At 40.5% G+C, this 24450-nt stretch overlaps 2 protein-coding genes across 2 annotated transcripts; one reads left to right on the top strand and one right to left on the bottom strand.

Moving 5' to 3' along the window:
* The first annotated feature begins 8168 nt into the window (after positions 1 to 8168).
* On the top strand, positions 8169 to 9931 carry LOC126563915 (uncharacterized). The gene is made up of 2 exons (XM_050220716.1): positions 8169 to 8740; positions 8824 to 9931. The coding sequence occupies exons 1-2, from the start codon at positions 8169 to 8171 to the stop codon at positions 9929 to 9931; spliced, it is 1680 nt and encodes a 559-aa protein (XP_050076673.1).
* A 7252-nt stretch (positions 9932 to 17183) lies between these two features.
* On the bottom strand, positions 17184 to 18982 carry LOC126563908 (dynactin subunit 4). Its single transcript, XM_050220703.1, has 3 exons — positions 18848 to 18982; positions 17520 to 18766; positions 17184 to 17439 (listed from the first exon to the last, which is right to left on the bottom strand). Exons 1-3 carry the CDS (start codon positions 18974 to 18976, stop codon positions 17184 to 17186), a joined length of 1632 nt encoding a protein of 543 aa, XP_050076660.1. The 5' UTR covers positions 18977 to 18982.
* Between the last annotated feature and the right edge of the window lie 5468 nt (positions 18983 to 24450).

Below are 24450 nucleotides of genomic sequence, written 5' to 3'. Positions count from 1 at the left end.
GGCCCGGCTGTGCTTTCGTTTGTTCGTTCGCTTCCGAACATTTTGTGAAACCTTGGCTGTTTTCATGTGCTGCTTGAGAGAAGCGGTACGCGAACAATACTACAACCTAGCTTAATGCTGCAGCTGATTGTTTTGCAAAAACTGTCCACATAGCAAGACTAGCTGTTAGTGTAGCGAACACACCAGTCTAGTCTTACTGGTGTTTGTATATAGTGGACCTCCTATTATTAAATTGCCGTCAGCGCAAGTTGCATTTGAAGTTCTCGCCGAAGTACACTACAATGTTATAATTATTTTGATCACGTAAGCTCTATCTCTCTACTGCGCCTCGCTGATCTAATAGTATGAGCATTTGTTGATTAATGATAGTGCTAAACATGCTAGTAGCATTGTCGGTAACTGTAGTGTGTTCAAATGTGCTGAGAAGTGTATCTACCAAGCAATGTCTTCTGATCATTCTGCTGCTACGGCTACTACCACTACTAGCCCAACTAGCCGTTCATGCCCCAAAACTGTCGCATAATACCCGGAAGCTCGTACACCGTGTGATGGAATCGTCGTCGTAGTTCGATAACGAATTGTCGTTTGGTCAACCTGCAAGAAGAACCACCACAGTCACTGTTTGCTACCATATGCAGTGCGAGTCCCAATCAATCTCGGTCGCCCAAGAATATTGCAGCCAAACATTTGAACAAAAACCACAACTTTCAATTTCAACGCCCTAAACGAATGTTATCGCACCCTTCTTTTACATACCAGTGCAATTACACCCACTTCAGTGAGTTTCCGATCGATTATATCCCATTTTTTTTGTCGTTTTTCGTTTTGTTTTTGCGTGTTTGTGGTTTTCTTTCTTTTTTTCCCTTTCGTGATCACTTTGAATATCCCACATTTCGTTGCTCACTTCCATTCCAGTGCGGTTTGATATTCTAAATAAAACCAAACAACAAATTTTGCTAACATCCATTCCAGAGATCCATGCGCCATTTTATGGGTTACGCAAATTAATTGCGACGAATGATCCTTGGGCCACTGCACACCAGCTACCTAAACATCACGCTATAACTCAACTATCTGTACCGCTGTGTTATAGTACATGTGTCCAGACTTCTCCAAATGCTGGACAGCTTATGTTACGCCCGTCACTGTGTGTTTGTTTTTTTTTTTGTGTAGCTCAAGGTTTTGCGTGCTTTCTCACCGCACAGCAGCATGGTTAGTCTCTACAGCTTCCTAGATCCATTCCGCATTTTCTGTGTTTATAGTAGTATAAATTTACGGGTTTACCAAAGCACTCGGTGTGGTAAACCGGTAATGAGAAAAAGCGTCCCATTAGCTTTTCCAAAGACTTTCGTCTCGTAGCGTGAAAACAATTGGTTTCCAAAATTTTGATCCCGCTTACGCGGATACGATTCATTCAAATTATTATATCGTCCCATTATTTTTCCCTCAACCCAAACATCACTAACATACCGTACTAATGAAGTGAAGAGCCTTCTATGTTTCATAAATTATTTCTCTTTTAATCCTAACAAGATCTGCATTTTCATGTCATGTTGTCATGTCTTCGATTGTTTTGCTACATGTGCGACTTTGTATTTTGCCGTAGTAGTCTGTAGATGTTTTTGAGCTTTGTCGAACGGTTTGTCCTGCACAGATTCTTCCAATTCTAACCACTAAGCTGTGTTACTTTATTCTCTAGCCCTTGACGTTATGCTCCTGTATTGATTGCCCCGCTATGTTTTCTAATTAAAGTGTGGCGTGTTGCTCTGCTTTGTTTATGTTGTATTGCGTTGTTGCGTTCCAATGTGTCCAAACATTCTGTACATAGTCGTTGGCTTGCGTTTGGTTATTACCACCTTGATTACTTTACAGGGATGTATCGTAATAGCAAGCTAACTAATTATCTGGCTGCCCTATCCTTTGCAACTTATTACACTAAAATGTCTAACGAAATATGGTCTTTTTCTCTATTTTTTATCTGCGTTCTCTTTTCATTGCGCTCTTTGCGACCACGATGCACCAACAGTCCAACAAACAACGACCCGTACTATCGCCAACACGAAGATGGAATCACAAGATGGTTCTGCTGTTGCAACAAGAACCACGGGTAGCTAATGAGCATCCAATGTCTTATTTGCACACCATCGAACTATTCACCAATCGTGTATCTTGCTTACCTTTCAGTTACGACCAAGACAGTCGCTTCAAGTCCAAAGCCGATGTCACCTTTCGCCAAGTTTCGACAGCTCGACAAGCAAAATTCCATCTCATCGCAATCACCTCCAAAGTAAGTACGATGTTCGGTGTTGCCCAAACACTTACCCTGTTGCATAAACTATTATTCACCGAAGTCTTGCGAAGTCGTGCGAATATTTCTTAATTCATTTTTCAATCTACGTCGGATTAAATGAAGCGTAGCTGGACATTTTTTATCCGAAATTTAATCAACTCTAACAGTTTCATTTAAAAGCGTTTTATTTTGCATCCTCCTGGTAGTAGACATATTGTCCCTAATTATCTCGTGATCGCAGCATTAACGAATTGACATAACAGTTTATATCCATCCGGGGGGATACAGAACCGTATGTTAACTTACACGGCTAGTAGATGCATTATTACACATATGGGATTGACACTGGAGATTCTATCGAACGACACGCGTATAGGTGTAGAGTAGAGGCGTAAGCAACGTTGATCTTATAAGTAGACTAATTTTTAGATATCAGACAACACACAGGCTATGTGTATTATCTTTGGCAGCTTCGTAACTAATCTGAGTAACTAAGACCTGGGAGAAATACCAGAGAAACACCATCTAACCTATTGCATCAACTTCAACTTCATTTCTCATCGATAGCAATTTATAGGAAGCACCATTTCTTATGCTCTCTGTAAGGAGCAAGCATCTACTTACGATCGTTCCGCAACTTTTAAAAATTAAATTCGCTATATACTTCACCTGTCTGTCAGATATACGTCACCTGAAGCTCAAAGCATTTAGTTTCATACTGACGAAGAATACGTAACAGAAGTTTACGCAGCACGCACGTAATTCCATACCTCATAATGGTTCTGTTAGTTATTTTATTTTGTTCCATTAATTTGAACTTTCTCTCTTGATATGAAGAAGTTGAATCTCTTATTAATATTTTTTTATCCCACACACCCATACACTCTCGCTCTTCATCTCTCTCTCTCTCTTTCTCTTTCTTTCTCTCTCTTCTATTTTCCTACCACAATACATCATCCGCGATCAATAAATTTCCCTTCTTCGTGCGGGCAATTTCCGTACCCTTATTACAACGGATACCCCTACCGATTGCCTTGGATACCGATCTTGCTGTCCGAATCTCGGCATCTTATCGATTCGAATTTTGTCCCGCAAAAACCCTGCTTGTCCTCCGAAAAAAAAAACATTTCTACCTTCTGCTGCTTATGTTCCGTCGCTTTGTATTGTCTTGATGCATCGTTTTGGTCACTACCCACATCCCCCCTACCCTACACCCCCCCCCCCCCCCACCCCCCTTCCACCCTTCACCCTCCTCGCTTTCTCCTCGCGTGTTTCATTCTTTGTTGCCGGTTGCCGGCCACGAATCAACACCTAGCTCCCCTAAGACACCAACTCCGACGACACCGTCCGGCGCGATGGGTCCCATGTTTAAGTTTACCGATCCCGCATTGAATCGTCGCGCCGCAACTGTTAAGGATCAACTGTTGCAGTGGTGCCAGATGAAGACGAAGGAATACGAGGTACAGCCATTTTGTTTGCTCTATCCAGCCCTTCCTTCCCCGTCAACTCCTCCATCGCCCTTCTCCCAATGCTCTTTTTGTAACAAAAAAAAACCTACTTTCCCCACTGTCAAAATGTTTGAAATGAATTTTCTGTACTTGCTCATTTGCCAACTTCCCATGCTTTTCATGACCCATGCATAGTACTTTGCCTGATTTTTGTTTGTGCAGTTTTTTTGTTGTTGACTTGATATGATACACAGATACTCGTGCGCTCTTTGGGTATGCGGATTGGTTTGATCCTGTAGCAGATTTGTAAAATCCTGACGCCATATTGACTGCACCTTGCTTACCAGTAAACTCTTGGCAAAGTGTCGTCCCATTATGTAGCATGAGTGTTACTTTTAGTGCCTGCCTGTTTCCCATTTTGTTGCCCCGCATCCATTTTCTCAACCGCTCTGGACACCATGTACGGAATGGATATGTACATTAACATACCTCGGACTTACCTTCCACATGCTTTCCAAGCGATGTGTTTGGGGTCCAGATTAAGTGATACTGATACTGCATCTCTAATCTCCACTCACTACCTACCTCCAATCCCTTCGAATGCATTCGCAAACAGATAACAGTACTAAAGCTGCATGCTTAGATGAAACAGCGTCCAAACAGGGCGAGACAGATGTTCTGCATACACAATTCACCATTGCCGTACACTACACAGCAAGATATGTGTATATTTGAGGTTCTCCACTTAGTCCCTGTGATCGTTAGTTCTAAATTAGTTTCCTTACTGAATGAGTGATGATTATCTTGGTCCTTGGTCCTAAAATTCTTCTATACCAAACCACCACACCACCACGGATAGCGTTGACGAACCTATTAGACAAAGCGAAACAACACAGCTCTCCAACGTGGCGGGTGCACAGCTAAGGTACAGCTAAGGTACCAGGCTTTCGCTTATGATCGCGTGTACGACCCAAGAATACTTCACGGAACATGGGTCGTCTGGTGATATTTCAATGCGCTCTTTATTCGTCCAAAAATGAATAACCTATTCGTGGCTTTTGGATTGGATAACTGCATACAATATTGACAGCTTTGCTTTGGTTTGAATTAATTGGGTTTGAGGTGGATTAGAAAATATCGTTCGTTTGCCAGTAATAAGTAACATCGTTAATGGTTTGTAAATATTTTATGTTTGCTTTTGTAGAAGTAAAAATGCATAAACTAACATTGACAGCAAGTATGTAGCTGGTACTTGCGCCTTTTTTTTTTTTCTTCCAGCACCTTCCCACTTCCGTATTCCGTATGCCGCCGATGAAAAATAATGAGAACGATATTTGACTAATTTTTCCTATATTTTTCTCTACATCTTTCCTCCCCTCGTCCCATCGTCGGTTCTCAGAACGTTAAAATAGAAAACTTCTCCACCAGCTGGTCAGATGGAATGGCATTCTGTGCGCTGGTTCACCATTTCTTGCCGGACGCTTTTGATTTTAGCAAACTAACACCACAACAGCGTCGCCATAACTTTACTCTCGCCTTCCGAGTGGCTGAGTAAGTAGGATTCGGTTGGAAAACCCTCTGCCCCTGGCAGCTGGGCTGTGATTGCATATGCTCAAACGTTTCCTATTTTGTTTGCAGTGAAAAAGCCGGGATCGCGCCCCTACTGGATGTGGATGATATGGTTGCAATGCGAAAGCCTGACTGGAAATGTGTCTTCACATACGTGCAGTCCATTTATCGACGCTTCAAAAATGATATCTAGATAACTAGAAGGAGTACGAACGATGACTACAATATCGCAAAATGTGTTGGAGGGGTAGGGCAAAATGGAAAGATGTTATTAATTGTTAAAAAAAATTTTCTATATCAGTAAGCCTTTCCGAAATGTCACGATTCGACCCCGTAAGGATAGTTGCTTTATTGCGGTTTTCGCTTTGTCGAACAATCTGTGCGCGATATCCCTTCTTGCCCAGCACAAATAACACACAAACACACACCTCTCACACTGATTGGCCTCGAATTATTGAGGACCAATCAAAATTTCGCTTGGAAAGGGAAATAGCGACCGTTTCCCGTCATTTCGTAGCTAATTTTTTGTGTTGCGGCTCAACCGAACAACGAGAACGATTCTTTTGCTTCTTTTTGACGAAGTTAAACCGAATCAGACCACCTGTCCTGTAAAGAGAGTGTAGATTCCATCTGAATCCATTGGTAAGAAGTTTCTTATGTTAGAATTCGCACAATTTTTTTTTATATGCTCTGGGAGAAGAGATGCATTGTTTGTTTGTTTTTTATTATTATTTTTATTTCTTTCTAAGCTTGCCCAATCTGCCAATTTACTAAATCCGCCAGCCGGAAAAGCTGTTATTTAACAAACCGCTGTTACAAACGTTTTATGTTCCCAAATGCTACCGCGATCTCGCGCTTCAAATAAACTCGTGTACGAACCATTTTTGCAAAATTTCTACTACACGCAGCGCAGATAAAAGCTCGTGGCAAATAATTTAACATATTAGCACGTAAAAGTGGAGAAAAAGAGCAAGGTAGGGAACAATCGCGGAGAAAATGAATTAGTTCTGGGTATTTATCCTTACGAAGAGATGATATATAATTGTTTTTCGTGTTTATTATATTATGATCTTATAATTATTTGTAGTAAGCGGCAACTAATGGTTTTTCGAAACATTTAGTACGAACAAAGCCCTTTTTTGATCCATTCAATCATTATATATGTAACGAAGAGAAATACATGTTTTAACCACGCTTCAACGTTTCACCATCTTCCGTGCCCTTATTTATTCGCGCCGACAGTGCTTATCTGAATTATAGTTCGTTTGTCGTGTAGCGTTCCTTTTCGTCAAGCGTAGTATGTTGATGAAGTTGCGAAGAGAAAAGAAAAAACTATGACTCCGCTCCTGAATATCCGAAATGATGTAATTGTTTGTTTTCTAGAAGCATTCGTCCACCGACGGATAAGGAAGAATGAATTATTATCACCAAGGTAGAACTGGAGGACTACCCAGGGGGTGTAGTGACGAATCGTTCTCACCCGCAGCTTCCGAATCGTTCGCTACTACAGATTTAAATCAGGCGTCAGACCGTTATTTGCATGCTCATGCCGTTGCGGAGAAACGTGTCATGACGTATCAAGCAGGACAAACATAGCGAGAAGAACGCACGATAACGCCGCCGTGGTCGTAAATTGCTCAACCATGTGTGTTCCCGCGGTAGGCCTACCTGGGATGAGCCTACCTTTGCTCTATCACGATCAGCTTAATCACCGGGCCCAAAGGTCGTGGCGATGTAGCAAAAAGATACACAAGTCAGGGTAAAGGCACTCGGCTACATGTTATCCAAATGCAAGCTTTAGCAGGGATGGAATTGTTTTGCACAATTACTAAGCAATTATCGCACTTAACCGAGATGTTTCGAAGCTCAAAGTAATAATGCGAGCGATGGACTATGATTTGGACATTTGGATGAAATTAGATAACATTAGCAAAATGGCAGATAAGAATAGCATTAGCTATTACGATCCTACTAATTACGACCTGCAAAAGATCGCCATTGTCAACAGACATTCTACACTTAATCCAAACAAGCCACGGATTAACCTCACGAATTTGGTTCACCTTGAGTGATGTGTCGCTGATGTTACTCTGTTTTCGTGCGCTAATTGGTTGTTCGTGCATGGCAAGAACTCTCGCCAATTAAAGCACTGTGGCAAGCACGCGATCAAACACTGCTCACTGCTGAGGGATTGAATTGGTTGTACATGTTGTACAATCATATATCGGATAGAGGCGAATGAGGTCTTAAAGACCCAAAGTCTCTATAAAATAAGCAAAACAAAAATTGTTTTTGAATTCCCCTGTTCCGGAAACTTACGCATAATGGCAAACAGGTTTATGTGATAGAAATCGCTTAACAGATAAAAGGAATCTTGAACGAAGCTCGAGGTATCGTTGAACTGGAAAAGCTTGTACTTTGAAGACCCATGCTGAGAGAGTATAAGAGCTCAGCATGCTGTGTGAATGACTTTAAAACTCTGGAGAATACGGATATTCTTCTCTCTCCTTATTGTGATGTTTGCTTTGCTATTCTCTCTCTCTCTCTCTCTCTCTCTCTCTCTCTCTCTCTCTCTCTCTCTCTCTCTCTCTCTGGTTGGTTTCTTGGGTCATTCATCTTGGAATCCATATCTAGCCCTTCAAAAGGTAATTATCTCCCAGTTACTCAGTATCGTTTGAGTGGCGTCGCTGGTGAATAGTACTAATGGGCAGTGTATTTTAACGTGCAATCAAGCGATGCCTGCATCAGTTAGTCAAAGTGTGTTGCCCAGTTCACATGCTACAGGGCGTTGAAGAATTATACGCTCGAGGCTCCACAGTGTTACAGGTGAAATGGCCGAGTCGAGTCGAGTTACAAGTGAAATGGCTAGCAGACAGATCAAGTGTGGTCGTAGCTGCTACTACGACCCGTTGACACATATATGGACCGGTTTACCGACTCCACCGCTGTACAACATCAACCAGAGCATTGGGCAGCTTATACTTACCCTGCTGCAGCGAAGTGACCCAATGCACGTTGTACAGATCAACGCGGACATCGATCAAGGTCGTGCAGTAACCAGTCGGGAGATGTACCTGCGTACGGTCCGTATCGCGGAGCATCTAGCGCAGCTCGGGTACGGCAAGGATACGCCTATGGCGGCCCTAGCATCCCGCAACGGCGAACACGTTGCACCGGTGATGTTCGCCTGCTTTGCTTTGGGCATCCCCATCAACACACTGGACGTAGCGTTCAACGTTGCCGATTTTGCTCACATGTTAAGTGTTACGCGTCCAACGATTGTGTTCTGTGAAAGCAATATTTTGGACGTGGTTCGTGAAGCTGCCGGACGTGCCTCGATTGATCCGGAGTATGTACTGTTTGAAGACACCGTCGATGGATATCGTCATGTGCGGGATCTGTTAGAGCCAACCGGTACTGAAGATTCTTTTGAGTGAGTATGTCCCGCGGACGTAAAAGGTCTTCGTTTAACAAACGCGTGGTGCTAATGCTAACTTCTATTTCCTATCCGACTAGACCATCCACACTAGAGGATCCTGCTACACATTTGGCTGTTATTTTGTGCTCCTCCGGTACGACAGGGTTATCGAAAGGTGTTAGCTACTCTCACGCCTTCTGCATCGCCAATCTACCGTCGCTATGGCTAATGGCTCCAACGGATTGTCTGCTCGCCTTTAGCTCGCTGTACTGGCTATCCGGCTTTGCTTCACTGGTGATTGGTACCGTTGCACAGGCAACGCGCGTCATCACTCGTGAACCATTTACATCGCAACTAGCCATTGACATAATGGAGAAGCATCGCGTGACAATCGCCTTCTTCCCGCCTTATCAATCAAATCTTCTCGTAAACGAGCCACAATTGGCAAAAGCTAACCTATCCACACTGCGGTTATTGCTCTGTGGCGGTGCACGTGTATCGAAGCAGCTGTATGCATCGTTGCGGAGCTGCCTGCCGTCCCATACGCACATTCAAATCGGTTACGGTATGTCCGAATCCTGCCTAATCTCGCTAACAGACGGCAAGAGCTACCGAGATGATTGTGTCGGTACACTGTATGCACGGGCTGCGGCTCGGATTGTAGACGATCAGACAGGTCAGCGTAATCTGCCCCCCGGCGAACCGGGAGAAATTTTGTTACGCGTAATGGTTCCCTTTTCCGGGTACTACGGCAATGAGGCCGCTACGAACGATATGATAGGATCAGATGGTTGGATGCGTACCGGTGATATTGGATACTTCGACGCGGATGGACATCTGTATGTAATTGATCGCAAGAAGGACATCATCAAGTACGCAGGCCATCAAATATCTCCAACAGAATTGGAGGCACTAATCAAACAATTGCCGGGTGTTCTTGAATGCTGTGTCGTTGGACTACCGGGTGAAGGGACCGATCTGCCAGCGGCGCTAATAATCCGCACGCCTGGAATGATTGAAGACATGGTTACCGCTGACCAGGTACAGCAGTATGTGGACGAACAAGTATCCAACCATAAGCGACTCAGGGGAGGGGTATATTTTACAGAGGAGATGCCGCTGACTCCTTCGGGAAAAATAATACGCCGCAAGTGTCTTGAACTTATTCAAAGCATTCTCAAAGGCGAGCAACTACCACATTCCTAATCACGCTAATCGTCCAGTACGTAACGAACTAATAGAAAACGTGTTGTCTTGCAGCCATACGATATCATACGTGTAAATTGAGATCTACAGTAATCGCCAATAAAATAAGACCATCTGGTACATGAGGTACATGAGTAAACATGAGATCGTGAAGCCAATTTTCAACAAAGCTATCTTTTGTTTTTTTTTTTTAATTTAGTTAACCATTTTGAAAACACATTCCTGTCATTGGTTGAATCATGAGATCGATTATAAATTGCTTTTTTTTAATCTCATTGCTTTTTAATCTCATGAAAGTTCCGCTCAAACTCATAAGACCATAACATAAAAATACTTACTGAAATTTAGACCTTCTACAACTAATTTAATCCTACCGTAAACTAGAATGCTTTTATATGTACTAAAATGCATGCAAATATGTCTTATTTTATACATTATTATGTGCATAAACACATTATAGTAGCTGGAGCAGTACGTTACACTACGAAACAGACGTACCCAGGTGTATTAGTGCAAGTAACCAACACAAAGGACTTTCATAGTGTAGTTGGAAGAAGACAAATCAACAAAAATCTTATTACATCGACTAATCAATCTACCGACTGAGGAAGTGTTAGAAGATCCTCAAAACAGAAAACCTGTTCGGAACTAGTGTAAAAAAAACTCAATTTGAAGAAAAAGAGATACGACTGCCATGCAGTGTACTTGTTACACTTTCGTGCGAACACAATCAACCAACCTTACATTTCGCTCATTGCGTAGCGTTACTGGAGTTACTTCTCAAAAAAAAAAAAAAAAGCAGGTCCAATGCCATACAAAAGCTGCCAAGTGTAACGGTCATAATGCAAAAAAGGCAACCATGAAGCTAAATGCAGTAAATGTACTGGTGTCCATCAGTACAATGTACATCAGTTCAACGAATACCCCCTTACAGCAGGGCCATCTTCGGGTAATGCAAAAATCCCCGAACACGAACTAAAATGTGCCAACTACGACGGTAACCGCACGGCAGGGTTTCACGGTTGTCCTAAACCAAATTCCCAAAAACCAAAAACAAAATTCCCTTCTCCAATCCGGCAAGATCCCACTTTCTCAAACGCCAAATATAACCGACTTCAATTATTCGCCAACCTGGCCCAAAAACAACAATCAACAAAAAGACCTCACCAACAACGATGTGTTCGATAAAAACAGATATAGTTCCCTTTGTAAGAGAAGTTTTAAGCCGCTTGCAAAAATGCAAATCTAAACAAGACATTATTCTCGCTGTATTCGAGGTAGTTGTTGCTGACGGGAACAAACCGGATGCGAAGCATCCACCGTTGGGTGGACTGATCACGTGAAGGACTGACCGGATCCGAAACTCTAGCGCAGTTTCTTGTGCATCGCCAGATCTACTAGGATCAAACGGATAGGTTTATTCCTGGGTCGTCCAGGGCAGTTCCTAACAGTGGATCCGCGTATCTGCTGACAACGCGTTGGGATGACTAAGGCGAAGCGGGTTAACCTATTTTCCTTGACTTGCCAGGAAAATATTTAACCGTTTCGCCAAAGTTCGGCTAGCGACGATTTCCCGGAGTGGGGCGGCACTGCTGGAGTATGGAACAAACATCCGGAGGGAAGGTAAAGGGGAAACTTACCCGAACCTGAAAATATCTCGCAAAGACCTACAACTTCTGTGGATTGAGTTTCAGAAGTAAATCTCGTTTATTAAAACAGTTTCGTTCTTATGTACTAATTTCAATCCCTTGATCGATGTTACCGAAGTGAGAAGGCAAAAGATGTGTTTTCCTTCTTTTTTTTCGCAGCACTTAAGCATCGCGTATCGCTTTCGTTAGATTTGTCGGGAATTATTTCGATTAGCAATGTGTAAACGATCGGGTATTGCTTTACTAAAGATGCGGTCGCGCATCGCCTTACGCTGCATTGACATTATGCTATAATGTAAACATTAGTCGTTGGAGCGATCGCGCATCGCTTATGCTTGACCGTATAGGTTCGTCTGATCGTTCATGTTTTCCCTGGGTTTATTGCATGCCTATGCTAAACGGCGTATCAAGCATTGGAAATTTCTTATTCGAATTCGATCTTATTCGACACGGTGTTGTGATGCTGAGTTTTGACAATACAACAATTTAGAAATACGTACTTTACTCATGCGCACGTTTTTTTCTCTAAGGATTGTGAAATTTATTGTCGCGTTCGCAACGCAAACAGTGTTCTAAATAAAACAAAAACTAACTTTCTTAAAGTCAACAATATACACATAATTATACTAATTTTCTCTAATCCAGTTATGAACTTTAGCATTAGTAATTATACAACATATATTTTATACATATTTTATGGGACCTCTACAACCTAAGGGAGAGTTAAAATAATCGTAAAAAAGAATATTCATCATAAAATCGAGAGAATGCCAACTTTAAAAGTTTAAGAAGCTGTGCAGATCGTAGCGAGTGCCAAGGTTGAGAGCAAAATTAAAGTTACAGCAGAATACCACCCTGTAGCAAATATAAATATAAGAATCAATTTGGTATCGACATAACCAATTTGACAATATATCAAGGAAGCTATGTCATATGTGGCGTTTTCAATGCTCATCATAGATCCTGGAACTGTGTCAAATCAAACTATGCTGGAAACATCCGCTTTGAGCAATCGCGAAGAAGTCAAGAAGTACATAAACAATCCAAACACGCTAACATACTTTCCTTCCGATCTAAACCTGATTACCTTCAACACTAGACATAATCATTTAAAAGAATAGAAACAGAAACAACAGTAAAAATCTAGTCGAGATTAACTTAGATTACCAAAATAAGATTAAGAACATTGATTGAAAAAAATATGGAAAATAAATCCGAGGCTATTTTTTCTCCAGATACACCAGTAAAGGCAAACGCTGCTTAAACATAAACTCCGCAGAAATTCCAAGGAATTAAAAAGAGCTACTTAGGCATTACCCCCTTCAACATTATTTTGAATTTATTCCATCATGGTACCGAACTACTGATCTGCACAGAAGAACAAACTCACAACTGATTATGGATTGTAGCAACCACATTTCGCAAAAAATATAATAATAAATGCAATATGTGTGCAAACACTTATGCACAAAATCTAGCAGAATAGGGCAGGTAGTTAAGTAATTAGATAGGTTAGCAGTTTCTACATGAAAGATAGTTCTAGGATTTTTTTCAAAGAGGATCAAATAGGAGAGATTCTCAATCGATCCCGTTGTAATAATACTTAATACTGTGACGTCACACCAAGAATTTGCAAACAATAAAGAAGAACTTAACTAACTACGATTGTGACATTTCGCTATATATTTGTCACTTAATGTTTTTATATATTCCGTTAGATATTGTATTTTACATTTTCTATGGATATCTCATGTGCTGTGCCATGGTGGTGTGGTTCTATAAGACGAGGTTCTTATTTATTTTCAGGTTAAGCGTAAACATGAGCGTTAACTGAAAATTCGATTTTAAAAAATCGGCTTTGTTTTTTCTTGTTCTTAAAAATCAATCCGTCACAAGTTTACGCGACATGTTTGTAACTCTCGGAGCTACAAACTTTTTAACGTAAAGTTTATCCCTTCCCCACCAAGCAAAGCGTAAACTTTTTGAGTTTGCGCTTTGTGTAGCGTAGCGTTTTTAATGAAGCAGTAAAAAGACTGGATAGCTTTTTCACCACTTATTATTTTTCTATCTAAATGCATATTAACTCCATTCCAGGCTACCGGCTACTCGAGTAGCCACCCCGATTTTAATTATATCTGTTTTTTTTTTACATAATAATCAATAAAAATACAACCGAGCATGTCCGGGATAAGGCAAACGACAGGGAGGAAACGCCTTATGAGATTTTTGTAAAAAAATCTTGTTTATAACGTAGTCAACTCAAGCGGTGTTGACAATATGGCATAGAGCCATCATACCAAAATAAATAAATAAAAATGATCAATATCAATTCTTCTTGGCGTAACGACCTCTAAGGTCATCATGGCCATCTAAATGGCTTTCTAGACTGCCGATACCACGTACTTGGTTAGTCAGTCCTCACTACGGGGGGACGGTCCGGATGGGATTTGAACCCCGGTCCTGCCGTTTGAAGACCGGCGTCGCTGTCGCCTATTCCACCGGGCCGCCCCGGTGGATCAATATCAATATCAAATCTATTTTTTAGAATAATCTTCCCCCATAACCCTTTTCCAGGCATCGTTGGGAGGTATATAAATTTTGCATACGTAAATCAATTGTGTGGCTATATTCTTCCACATACAGCACCTTGACGACATCCCTTACTCTTCTGAAATCATTTTCTGTTGGATTCCGGGACATTACGGAATCAACGGAAACCAGAAAACCGACCAACTAGCGAACGAAGGTCGGCTTCGTCCAGCCGTACCACAAAACACCCTTTCACGCCGCGATCCCATCCGATTCACCAACTCAATAGTCACCCTTACACTTGAACACCACCTGGCACAACCCAGACCTCAGTACCGAAATTCGCTCCATCAAACACAACACTGCACAACAGGATGATCCCGAGTCCAACCAACACCAACGAATCCTTTCCCGCCTTCTTATCGGTCTTACGCGCCTTACACACTCCTTTCTCCTAGACAGATCCAGTCCTACAGTCTGCAGCTTCTGTGCCGTTGACATCACCTTCCGCCACATCCTTACCGATTGCCATGGATACACTACACACCGAGCCACCTGCCAACTAGAAACATACTTCGCAACCATCTTATCACACGACAAGCAACAGCGGAACAAACTTTTCCATTTTCTTCGCATTAGTAGCCTGTACAAAGATATTTAATTTTTAACGCAATAGCTTTCTCAATAAAGGAACCATATCAGAGCAATAGACATAGTTTAAAATTAAACTATATCTGGAATATTTTCTGACCCTACATGTAACCCTATCAAGGAAAGAGGCGAATGAGCTCTTAAAGACTCAAAGTCTCCATAAAATAAACAAAAAAAGGTGCTGTATTATAATGAAAATAAAATTAGTTTTTCTTCTTTCTATTGAACATACGTCATCTCTACTCTTAGTCGTTTTCAAGTTTCGTTTATTCACAAATGGCATGTTCATTTTCAAAAATGAAAAAAAAAACTTTAAAAATAATTCGTTAATAGACAATATGGCGTAGAGCCGTCATACTAAAGTAAAAAAAAGTATAATATTAAATGAATTAATTAATAATTATTTCACAATAAAACGCTCTTTACACGAATTAGGTGTTCACATAACATGTAAAATGTGAAATTTTCAGAATTCAACTACCAGTAAATACGAGGTTACAGGTATTTTTGTTTCAATAAAAACGTTATTTGTGCATTTTAACTGTGTTTGGGCTTTTCAAATCAATCAATATGATTTATTCCGTGAGTAATAAATTTTGAAAGAACGTATATTTGACATTAATGTATCTTTTAAATTTATGTATTCTTTTTGCTATGAAGAACGAGATCTTCTGTAACGGGTTTCATTCAAATAAAACAATTTGAACTTTTTACATACCGTTAGTAAAATTTTGAACATACCCTATTATATACGTGGTTTACAGTTCTATAAACTGGTAAAAGCATGAACGAGTGAGACACGTAGTGAGGACTGACTATTCAACCACGTGGTATTAACAAGTTCTGGTGAACTATTCGATGGTCGGCGTGACCTAGGAAGGTCGTTAAGCCCAGAAGAAGATGTTTTTATGAATTTTCTATTTGAATTTCGCAATAGGTATGTATAAGTCGTCAAAGTTGAACGAGCTATGAACGAGGTTGTTGTTGTTGTTGGAAGTTTTAAAGAGGCTTTGGACCTCCTGGGTCACTTTCACCTCTGAGCTATGAACGAGGTGTATTTGCGACCAAAGAAGCCGTTTTTGCTGACCACTGTGTCCCACGACTGTTTGTCAAAATTGTTAAATAAACTCTTTATACCTTTGAAAAACTCAAAAGACTTTCAAAAGACACTCAAAAGATTTGTTTGAGTTTCTCGTTCCACTTAGTGCAATGACTCGAACCATTTCTTGAGAGTCGTACGTACAACGTCAGGTTAGATTCATGTGTGTCATCGCCGTTCAATAATACATCGGGGGTCCCCCAGGGTAGTGTCCTGAGTCCTTTCCTTTCCGTTCTGTTTGTCAACGATGTAAATTTATGTCGTTCTTCTGGACACCTAATGTATGCCGATCACATCCAAATTTTTCTCCCAACTTCCTCTGTCCATTCAGTCATATCTTGACTCCTTTTGTCGTTGATGCTCTGTCAATTTTCTGATTCTCTGTCCCAATAAATGTTCTGGCATTTCTTTCACCCGTGCCCTTCAATCCACCCATTATAATTATCACCTAAATGTTATTCATGTTATCAGCGACTTGGTTCCTCGACGTCAAACTATCTTTCATTTCCCATTTCGAAGCCATTGTCTCCAGGACATCCAAAATTATGGACCTGATCCGTAAACTTACATCTGACATCCACGATCCATTTTGCCTTAAAGCGCTTTTCTGCTGTTCAGTCTGTACTCTGCTCAAATTTGCATCCATTGTTTGAAATCCTGCCGTTAGTGGTTTGGGCCGCTAAATTTGAGCAGGTGCAGAAGTACTTCACGAGGATTGTATTCCGGCTAGGATTCAATCGCACTTCTTAACTTCCTTACCGTACCTGGTGCCATATGCTTGACCGAGAATCGTTGCAGGCGAGACGTGATCGTGTCCAGGCTATATTCATCCAGAACTGCTTCGGATTGTCACTGACGTGCCCACACTCCTCTTCCAATATACGTTCCTTTCGCTCTTGTACTTACCCCATGTCCCGTGTTTTTTTTAACTCCGTCTGGACAACCTACCAATGATTGTGGACAAATTTGTGGGAAAACCTCAAAACTTGTCGTTTTGTGAAACGAGCGAGGTACTGAAACTGCGATGAACGTGCTATCAAATTTGATAATACAGCAGCTGGAGCTATTTATTACAGAATGTATATAATAAACAAACAAAATTTTGTAATAAAACGATACGGCGTAGAGCCGTCATACTAAATTAAATTAAATAAAAACTTCTAATACACAATGGGTACACAATGTATAGCGGTTACAGTTTCGCGTGAAAGTTATGTTGTATATAATGCATGGGCATTTCATAAAGCCTTACTAACCTAAATACCTCGATGATAGTGCAGCCGTGTCTACCAGTTCAAGCCGATCCTAATTGCATTGGAACCACCTACACGCTTTGCAATTTACCAAGATTTACATATATACGCGTACTTAATGCATGCCATTTCTGATCTTTGTTGGAACCAGTTTGTGCTGTTGGTACTGTTGATGATACTGGAGCCACACTTTTGTCTGCCACTGTATTAAAGTAGGTATATTGTAGAGAAAATCCAACAACTATGTCCTCGACAATGGACACGTCTGGTTTAACCTGTACTCCAAGCCGAATAACAACGTGATTTGCTTTGGCCCAAACTACAAATCTGCAAAAATTGAGAAAAATTAATAAATAAATAAAATGAAATACATAACATACGAGTACAAATATAATGCGCAAATTTACTTGGGTTCATCCTGATGTCCCTGCACGACCTCGTCAAACTCGGCCGAATCGTCGCGCTGATTGATAACGAAGCTGCTGTCGGGTAACTTCAGTACTCCGTTCACAGTACGACCAATCAATCGCGGTTCCTCAATCAGTGTGCCTTGACGCACAAAGCCAGGGTTCAGACTGGACAGTGATGACGGATGCGAAACACTGGCAGATGATGCGCTGCTTTCCAATGCCAGTGATTTCAGTTCCTGTATCATCAGCTGCTCTTCCTCGACCGTCGGCAAATCCATAATGGTGATAGTCATCTCATTGATCGTGGGGTTTGTGATGCGTAGGAGAAGTACCGCATCCGAACCATCATTCCGTAACGGGTCACAGCTTACCAAGCGCACATCTGGTACATGGTAAGCGGCGAACAATGCAATACGGTACTTGATCGAGGAAGGATTGTACTCAGACTTGATCACGTTGTGGTCGCACTGTCGGCAGCGCAGTGAACGTTTGATCGAGAGCAGCTTATGCTGTGGATAAAGTTGACTGACCGAAGCCGACTGCTTGGCTGGCTGTGCCAAGCGCTGGGTAAGCGTCGTGACCGTTTTGAGATTTACCTCAGTGTCGAATAGCTCGTTCGGCAGTTCGTCTACCTCCTCAGACGCAGTCGACTCCTTGATTGGAGTCGGTGTCGTTTTCAGCTGCACCTTCCCATCCGACCATCCCATTTGACGGCGCACCATCGATGCCGTCAGCCCAGTCCGATCCGTCAAGCTAGGAAATTGACTCTTCTTCGGAGCCTTTCTACGCCAAAGCTCCTGACGCTCTTGCTTTTCATGCAAAACAACCGACTGATAGTGCTCTAGTAGTAGCGCGAATCGGGTCGCATTGGGATACTCCGGCTCTGGCCACTGCCCGGTAGCGGCCGTCTGATCCGGAATACCGATATCGTGCGAGTTCCAGCGGCACGTCAAGCAAGCCAGATAGTACATCTTCTTCGTGACTTGCTTGGTACCGGATGGCGCAACGGAAGTTGTGTCCGGTGTGCCGCTGGCCGGTTTCATTTTCGGCGAATCTTCGATAGCCGGTGAGCTCTCCTTTGACTCTGCGCCAGCGTGCAAAGGCACCGTAGCAATCGAGGCACGGACCGACAGTGTATGCTGGCAGCTGGGACAGTTCAAGCAGGTGTTGCAGCGATTTTTGCGTATCTTTGTCTCGGAAGATGGTATGTTTTCTAAACAGTTGGAGCAAAAGTTGGAATCAACCTGCCGCAAAGAAACAAGAAACATGGTGACATCATGCATAAACTGGGTCTCCCCAATTTTTTGTTCCCCGTTCATTCGTACCTCATGACAAACGCAGAAACCGCAGCGCAGCTTCATGCAATGTCGACAAAAGTAAAGCTTGGTAAGAGGGTTCAGCAGGCCACAGACACACGCGTATTCTACACGATTTAGTAAATTAAAGAAGGCCATGACGATGATTAAAAAACTTTGAGTTTAAAAGTGACTTGAAAATAAACCACTGTAAATCCGTCTGCTCCGCCAAGTCCGATACAAACGAGTGTGTGTGTGTTGTGTGTGTGTTGTGTGTGTGTGTTGTGTGTCAGCCAACTCTTTTGACTTTTGACAGCCAACACTCTCGCTCTCGCAATTTTTCTCTCATGAGGAGAGTAGGAATGTAGCGAATCAATGACGAAGCAATTCCTCTTTGGTCTGTCAAGCGCCATCTGTTGAGCAAATTTAAACCTGTCCCGTTGCAACCAGCAAAAACTTCACATTTCAGGTAACCGGGCTTCCCGAGTAGCCCGCAACTTTGGAGGCTTGTAACTTTTTTATACGTTATCCAATATCAATGCAATATTCTGTTATATATGAGTTCATTCGTCTTATTTCTATTTTATTACATAAGCTGTCTAAATTGCGAGACATGTTTAAGTTATGGATCTTCAAAGTTGACATGTGTTTTCGAACAAAAAGAAAAAAAAACCAAAAAAAAATTTTTTTAATTAAATTTGACAAAATAATGATTCAAAAAGCTTATAGAACCGAAAATCACGGATAAAATCTCATTTTTAAGGAATTTTACGACGATTAAATACAAAATTAAAGATAATTTTATTTGAATAAAAGTCGTTACACCAAACCTCGTTCTGCATAGCAATACAGGGTATAATGGGATTTTTTTACACTTACCCATATACAATTGTTCTCGTCTCGAGGTTTTTTGGCGCGATTGACCTAGACCAAAACATATTGATTAAAAAAACATGCTGCATACTATAACCAAAGAAACTAAATGCAATGAAAAGGTCTGAAAACTCAGTCGATGAATGCTGGAAATAGTTTAGTGACTAAGCAACCACTAGATGAATCCAACGTGCTAATTTAAAAAAAAGAATTACATTTGTATCATTTATGTTTCTTCAGTTCAACTAGTTTTTTTCTGCACATCTGCCCCTCAGTAATTTTTCACGTTGTACCTCCATTATGAAACAGTCTGCTTTAGGGGTTGAAACCGAGCATGCCTGGGATAATGCAAAAAAAAGGAAATGCCTTGAGAAATTTGTACAAAATCTTCAGAAAAAAATGTGACATTACGGCACCAAGCCGTATGACTTAAACAAAAATTTTAAAAATACTTTACTGTTGTCAGTTTCAGTTTCTTCAATTGGATTAAATTCTGTCTTGTTTCTCGTCGACCGAAACGTTCCTTGATCTCGTTTCACTTGATCAAGAAAACCTTTGTAGGTTTCTTGTGTGAAACGATAAAATCATGGAGAATGTGTTCCTAAATCTACCTTAAAAATTTGCACACCTACTTCAACAGCGATGATGACCTGTTTATTTTCCTAAAACTTCGTGCAGCAAATGGACAAAATTACCTCTTCTTTTTTTTTTAAATCCACTGTAAAATTTAAATCCAACAAGATCAGTATGCTTTCATTACAGCCACAATTAGGTAGAACATTTAATCGATTTTAATTGTGGGCTGAATTAAGGCTAAAATAACCGCTCTGTAAATCTAGCGAGTCACTTCCAATATTTGATTCTTGATTTTCTATGAAAAGCATACCTAGGAATATATGTGATATGGAATTGGATCCGTTTTCATCGCTGGAATCATATTGGCCATCTTAGAAACGTAAATCGGTGGATTTTTCATAATGCTCGTCGATGCCTCCACCTATTCGTAACTGTTTTACTTTTACTTTAAGGCTAAAATTATTTCAGAGTAAAAATATCGTTAAGATAATTTCGTCCTATTCAAACCTGTCTTGGGGTAAGAGATGGAACTTATCATCATTGTCCTTATTCTAAAAATATATATTTAAGTCTCCCAAGCTGCACGGTTGCCTATAGGTTGAATAGAGCTTATAACACTGCTTTGCATATAAACACGAATATATGATACCATTACCAAATGTATTTTATATTTCCTTTCTCTTTAAACTAAAGGAGAAAATTAGTAAAAAAGAAGATAATTTTAAAGCATACAAAGTTCTGTTTTTCACTTTCTTTATTTTATAATCTATGTATATATACCAATACAATGAAATATATGGCAGGGCACAGAGAGGATTAGGGAGTACAAGAAAGGATGTTCGTTTGCCACTAAACAATGAGGCTGCTGCTGCTGCTGCTGATTTACAATCTTTGCCAGTTTTTTTTCCTGAAAGACACTCACTGGCAAAAGATTTCCCTGCCAATACAAACTTTGATCAAGGAAAAATGGCATTTTCTTTGGATTATCACACTCCAGTTTTGCATTTCTTTTTTTTTTGCGTTGCGTTCACACATTACAGTCAAATGCACGCACCATTTGAGGATTTGCTATTCGTTTGGTTTTGTTTTTTTACTACGAAAAAATTAAGATATGGATCAAAAGGTGGTCCGGTATGTAATTCGGTAAAGTATGATCAAAGATCACGAACGTTCTCAAGTATGCTTTTTTTCTTCTGTAATACAAGAGAGAAAAAATACCACACATATTTTTGGCAGTAAGTAGTAAATTAATTAGTCAAAAGATGCTCTTCCTGGATGGAAAATGAAAATGCACACACACGCACACACACTTCACACACGCTAGCTTGATGAAAAGGGTGGTTTTTAGCTGAGTATGAATGCATATCTCGTTTGGAAAAATGGTGACCAGAAATTGTGGCAAAATTGTAAATGTACTGTAACCTTCGACATGCAAAAAGGTGTCTGTTTGGTTCTCAAAAATCAGTTACAGTCTGTTTAAGCGTTAAAGATGGCACCGTTATTTCTACCTCTATCTGGAGTCTCATTTTCCTAGCTTCATTCGCTTTCTGTCTTCCCCTAATATTTCAATATTAAAGAAAAATTAATCGCTACAAAAATTGATCACAATATTTTAGCACAATTTTCAAGTGAATAGAAAAGTAGGCTAAACCGAACTGCCGATAAATTAAAACACACAAAACCTATTACATAAACGCCAAAAAAAGGGTGACAAAACAAACGTGCTTCTCTATGTACAGGATGTAAGCGTTGAGGCGAAGGGGAATTGGCTTGCCAATAAATGCATTTAGTGGTTACGTTTTATGAACTATAAAAAAAAATGCTAGAGGGGAGAGTCCTTTCGCGTTTCCTGTTTGATTGGAATTATAATCTTTTTTGTGCGTTATCCTTTCGTGCGTGTTACTTTTCTTGTCTGTTTGTTCGCGTTCCTATGCCATTTATCTCTCATCTCTTATTGCATAATATCTGTCCCACAGCATAGCGCACTTCACAAGCTCGTCAACAAGATGTAGCTTCTTTTTCGAACACAATGTTGTCCCAGTTACATGTTGTGTGAGCTTCCAAATGGCCCATTTTTATGCCATTTTCCTTCCACTGACCTGACTAGCCTTGTTTCTTTTAAGCTTCCTCTTTTCGGGTATAAAATGTTAGTTGTATCCTAATAATGCAGCAGCACAACGGGGCTTGCTTGTGTCTAGTAGTAGAATTACTTTGCAGGAAATTGTGGTTTGGGTTGGCGGGGAGGGAGGTAGAGCATTTTGCATCGTTCAAAATGAAATGTTTCCTGTTCTCGTTAATGGGTTAGAGCCAACCTGTTGCCAAATTTTACGCCATGCAAGCATGTTTTAAGCATCCGTTTTGTATCCTCATCACAGTGATGATATTGGGGTTTTGCGCTTCATTATCATCTAGTTATCAAAAAAGCGTTACGATGCACGCGTTAAAGGGGCAAATCTGGCACCGACACAATTTATCATATTGCTCTTTCTCGTTAGAAGAAAACGTTACACTGGAATTCCCGTTTTCTATGTTTGGCTCGTTCTGTTCTTCCAACCATAATCGTTTAATTATTGATAAATCATGATACGAAATCTGAAAGAATGTAAGAGTGGTCTGGAAAAAGACTGGTGCTCCGATTTCCCTTGTCGCATATCCATAAGTATAATTTCAAAATATTGTCATTTTGTTGTTGCTGTGATGTATCGCGCTGTGTTTTAATTTGGTTCGAGGTTCATTCAAACGGAATAAATGATTAAATACATCATTTATGAGTCCTATTGAGTAATTTACTCTATCGTAGCCAAAACCAAAACAAAAACATTCGCGTCCATATTATGTTGGTTAGTTGGGGCAGTATCTAAGCTATTTATTCACCTGATTGTAGGCTGACCAGACGGAGTTGATGACGGAATGGATAGTAAAAAACGGGACATGGAATATTTTAAAAGGAAGACAAGAATTCATATTACAGTCACTTTCCGCGGATACGCGGATAAGCGGGTCCGGAGAAATCCGAGTTTCCGCGTATCTCGAAAATTGCTTGACAAATCGTTTATACTTGATAAAAAGAGATCGAATGCTCATTTAAGCCCATATTACATTACAGGAATAATTCCGGTTTTTTTTCAGTCATTCTTATCATTGGACAGAAGATTCCGGTTGGCAAGTGTAGTATCATGCCGGGAATAAAAAACAGAATATTCTCTGAAACGCCTCTTAATATTTCAAAGAACAGCGTTCAATACAGCTGCATCTGTTATTGAATCTGCACAACTTTTGTACCGTGAAAATATCAGGACTTTTTTTTATGTTTCCTTCGATTTTAAATTTTGAAAGACGAATTCTCGTTCTTGGCAGAAACTACTTTGGGAAACTACTAAATTTTCGAATCCGCGTATCTCCGAATAACTTGAATACCTCGTAAGTCGGATACTAACTGTAGATTTTTCTGTAGTTTTTAAATTATTACAAAGCAATCGTACGAATTCAATTTTATCTCCATGTTGGAGGTATATTTTCTGCACTGAGCTCGAATTTACCTGAATTAGAAAATTTTCGCATTGAAGAATGATTGTTTGAATTTTTGTTCATTGAATTTTTCGCATTCAATATTGAAATGTTGACTAATTTCTATCATTGCTTTAAATGTTCCGACCTTAACTAATGTGACTTATATTATGTCCAAATACTATTCATTGTTGAAAAAAGTACTTTCAACTTTCCGTGATAGCACTTTAATTCGTGCTGAAGAAATACTTCGGGTCGTAACGTTTTTTTAAAGCAATTCTTACAGTCATTTGAACGAAAACTCTGGGAATGTCGCACACAGTGGCAAGCAAATAGGACTTCTTTGGCCGCGAGTAATCGGCGCTCCACTGCAAATACACCTCGATCACAGCTCGTTGAACATTTATGCCTGTTGCCAAACTCAAATGGAAAATTCATTTAAAAAAACATAAACATAAAAAAACAATTTTCCCGGGCATCAAAATACGGGACAAATTTGGAATTAAAAAAACGAGACTCTCCCGCTAAATATGGTACGTCTGGTCAGCCTACCTGAATCACAAGATTTTCGAACGAAAACGAAAAGAGAGCATCTTTATGATGAAATTATTCTAATACAACAAGCACTAGCGGCTGCATCCATAAAAAACAGTTCAGTATATAGTGTCTGTCACATA

This window comes from Anopheles maculipalpis, chromosome X (genome assembly GCF_943734695.1).
Source record: "Anopheles maculipalpis chromosome X, idAnoMacuDA_375_x, whole genome shotgun sequence".
NCBI lineage: Eukaryota > Metazoa > Arthropoda > Insecta > Diptera > Culicidae > Anopheles > Anopheles maculipalpis.
This window is presented reverse-complemented; position numbering and strand designations above follow the sequence as displayed.

What these genes read in the sequence shown, in the direction of transcription:
- LOC126563915 (XM_050220716.1), top strand. Translation starts at nt 8,169, where the DNA reads ATGGCTAGCAGACAGATCAAGTGTGGTCGTAGCTGCTACTACGACCCG. An exon ending in GGTACTGAAGATTCTTTTGA is followed by an intron (nt 8,741 to 8,823) that starts GTGAGTATGTCC and finishes CTATCCGACTAG; the next exon opens with ACCATCCACACTAGAGGATC.
- LOC126563908 (XM_050220703.1), bottom strand. Translation starts at nt 18,976, where the DNA reads ATGGCCTTCTTTAATTTACTAAATCGTGTAGAATACGCGTGTGTCTGT. An exon ending in GTTTCTGCGTTTGTCATGAG is followed by an intron (nt 18,767 to 18,847) that starts GTACGAATGAAC and finishes TCTTTGCGGCAG; the next exon opens with GTTGATTCCAACTTTTGCTC. An exon ending in GGACATCAGGATGAACCCAA is followed by an intron (nt 17,440 to 17,519) that starts GTAAATTTGCGC and finishes CAATTTTTGCAG; the next exon opens with ATTTGTAGTTTGGGCCAAAG.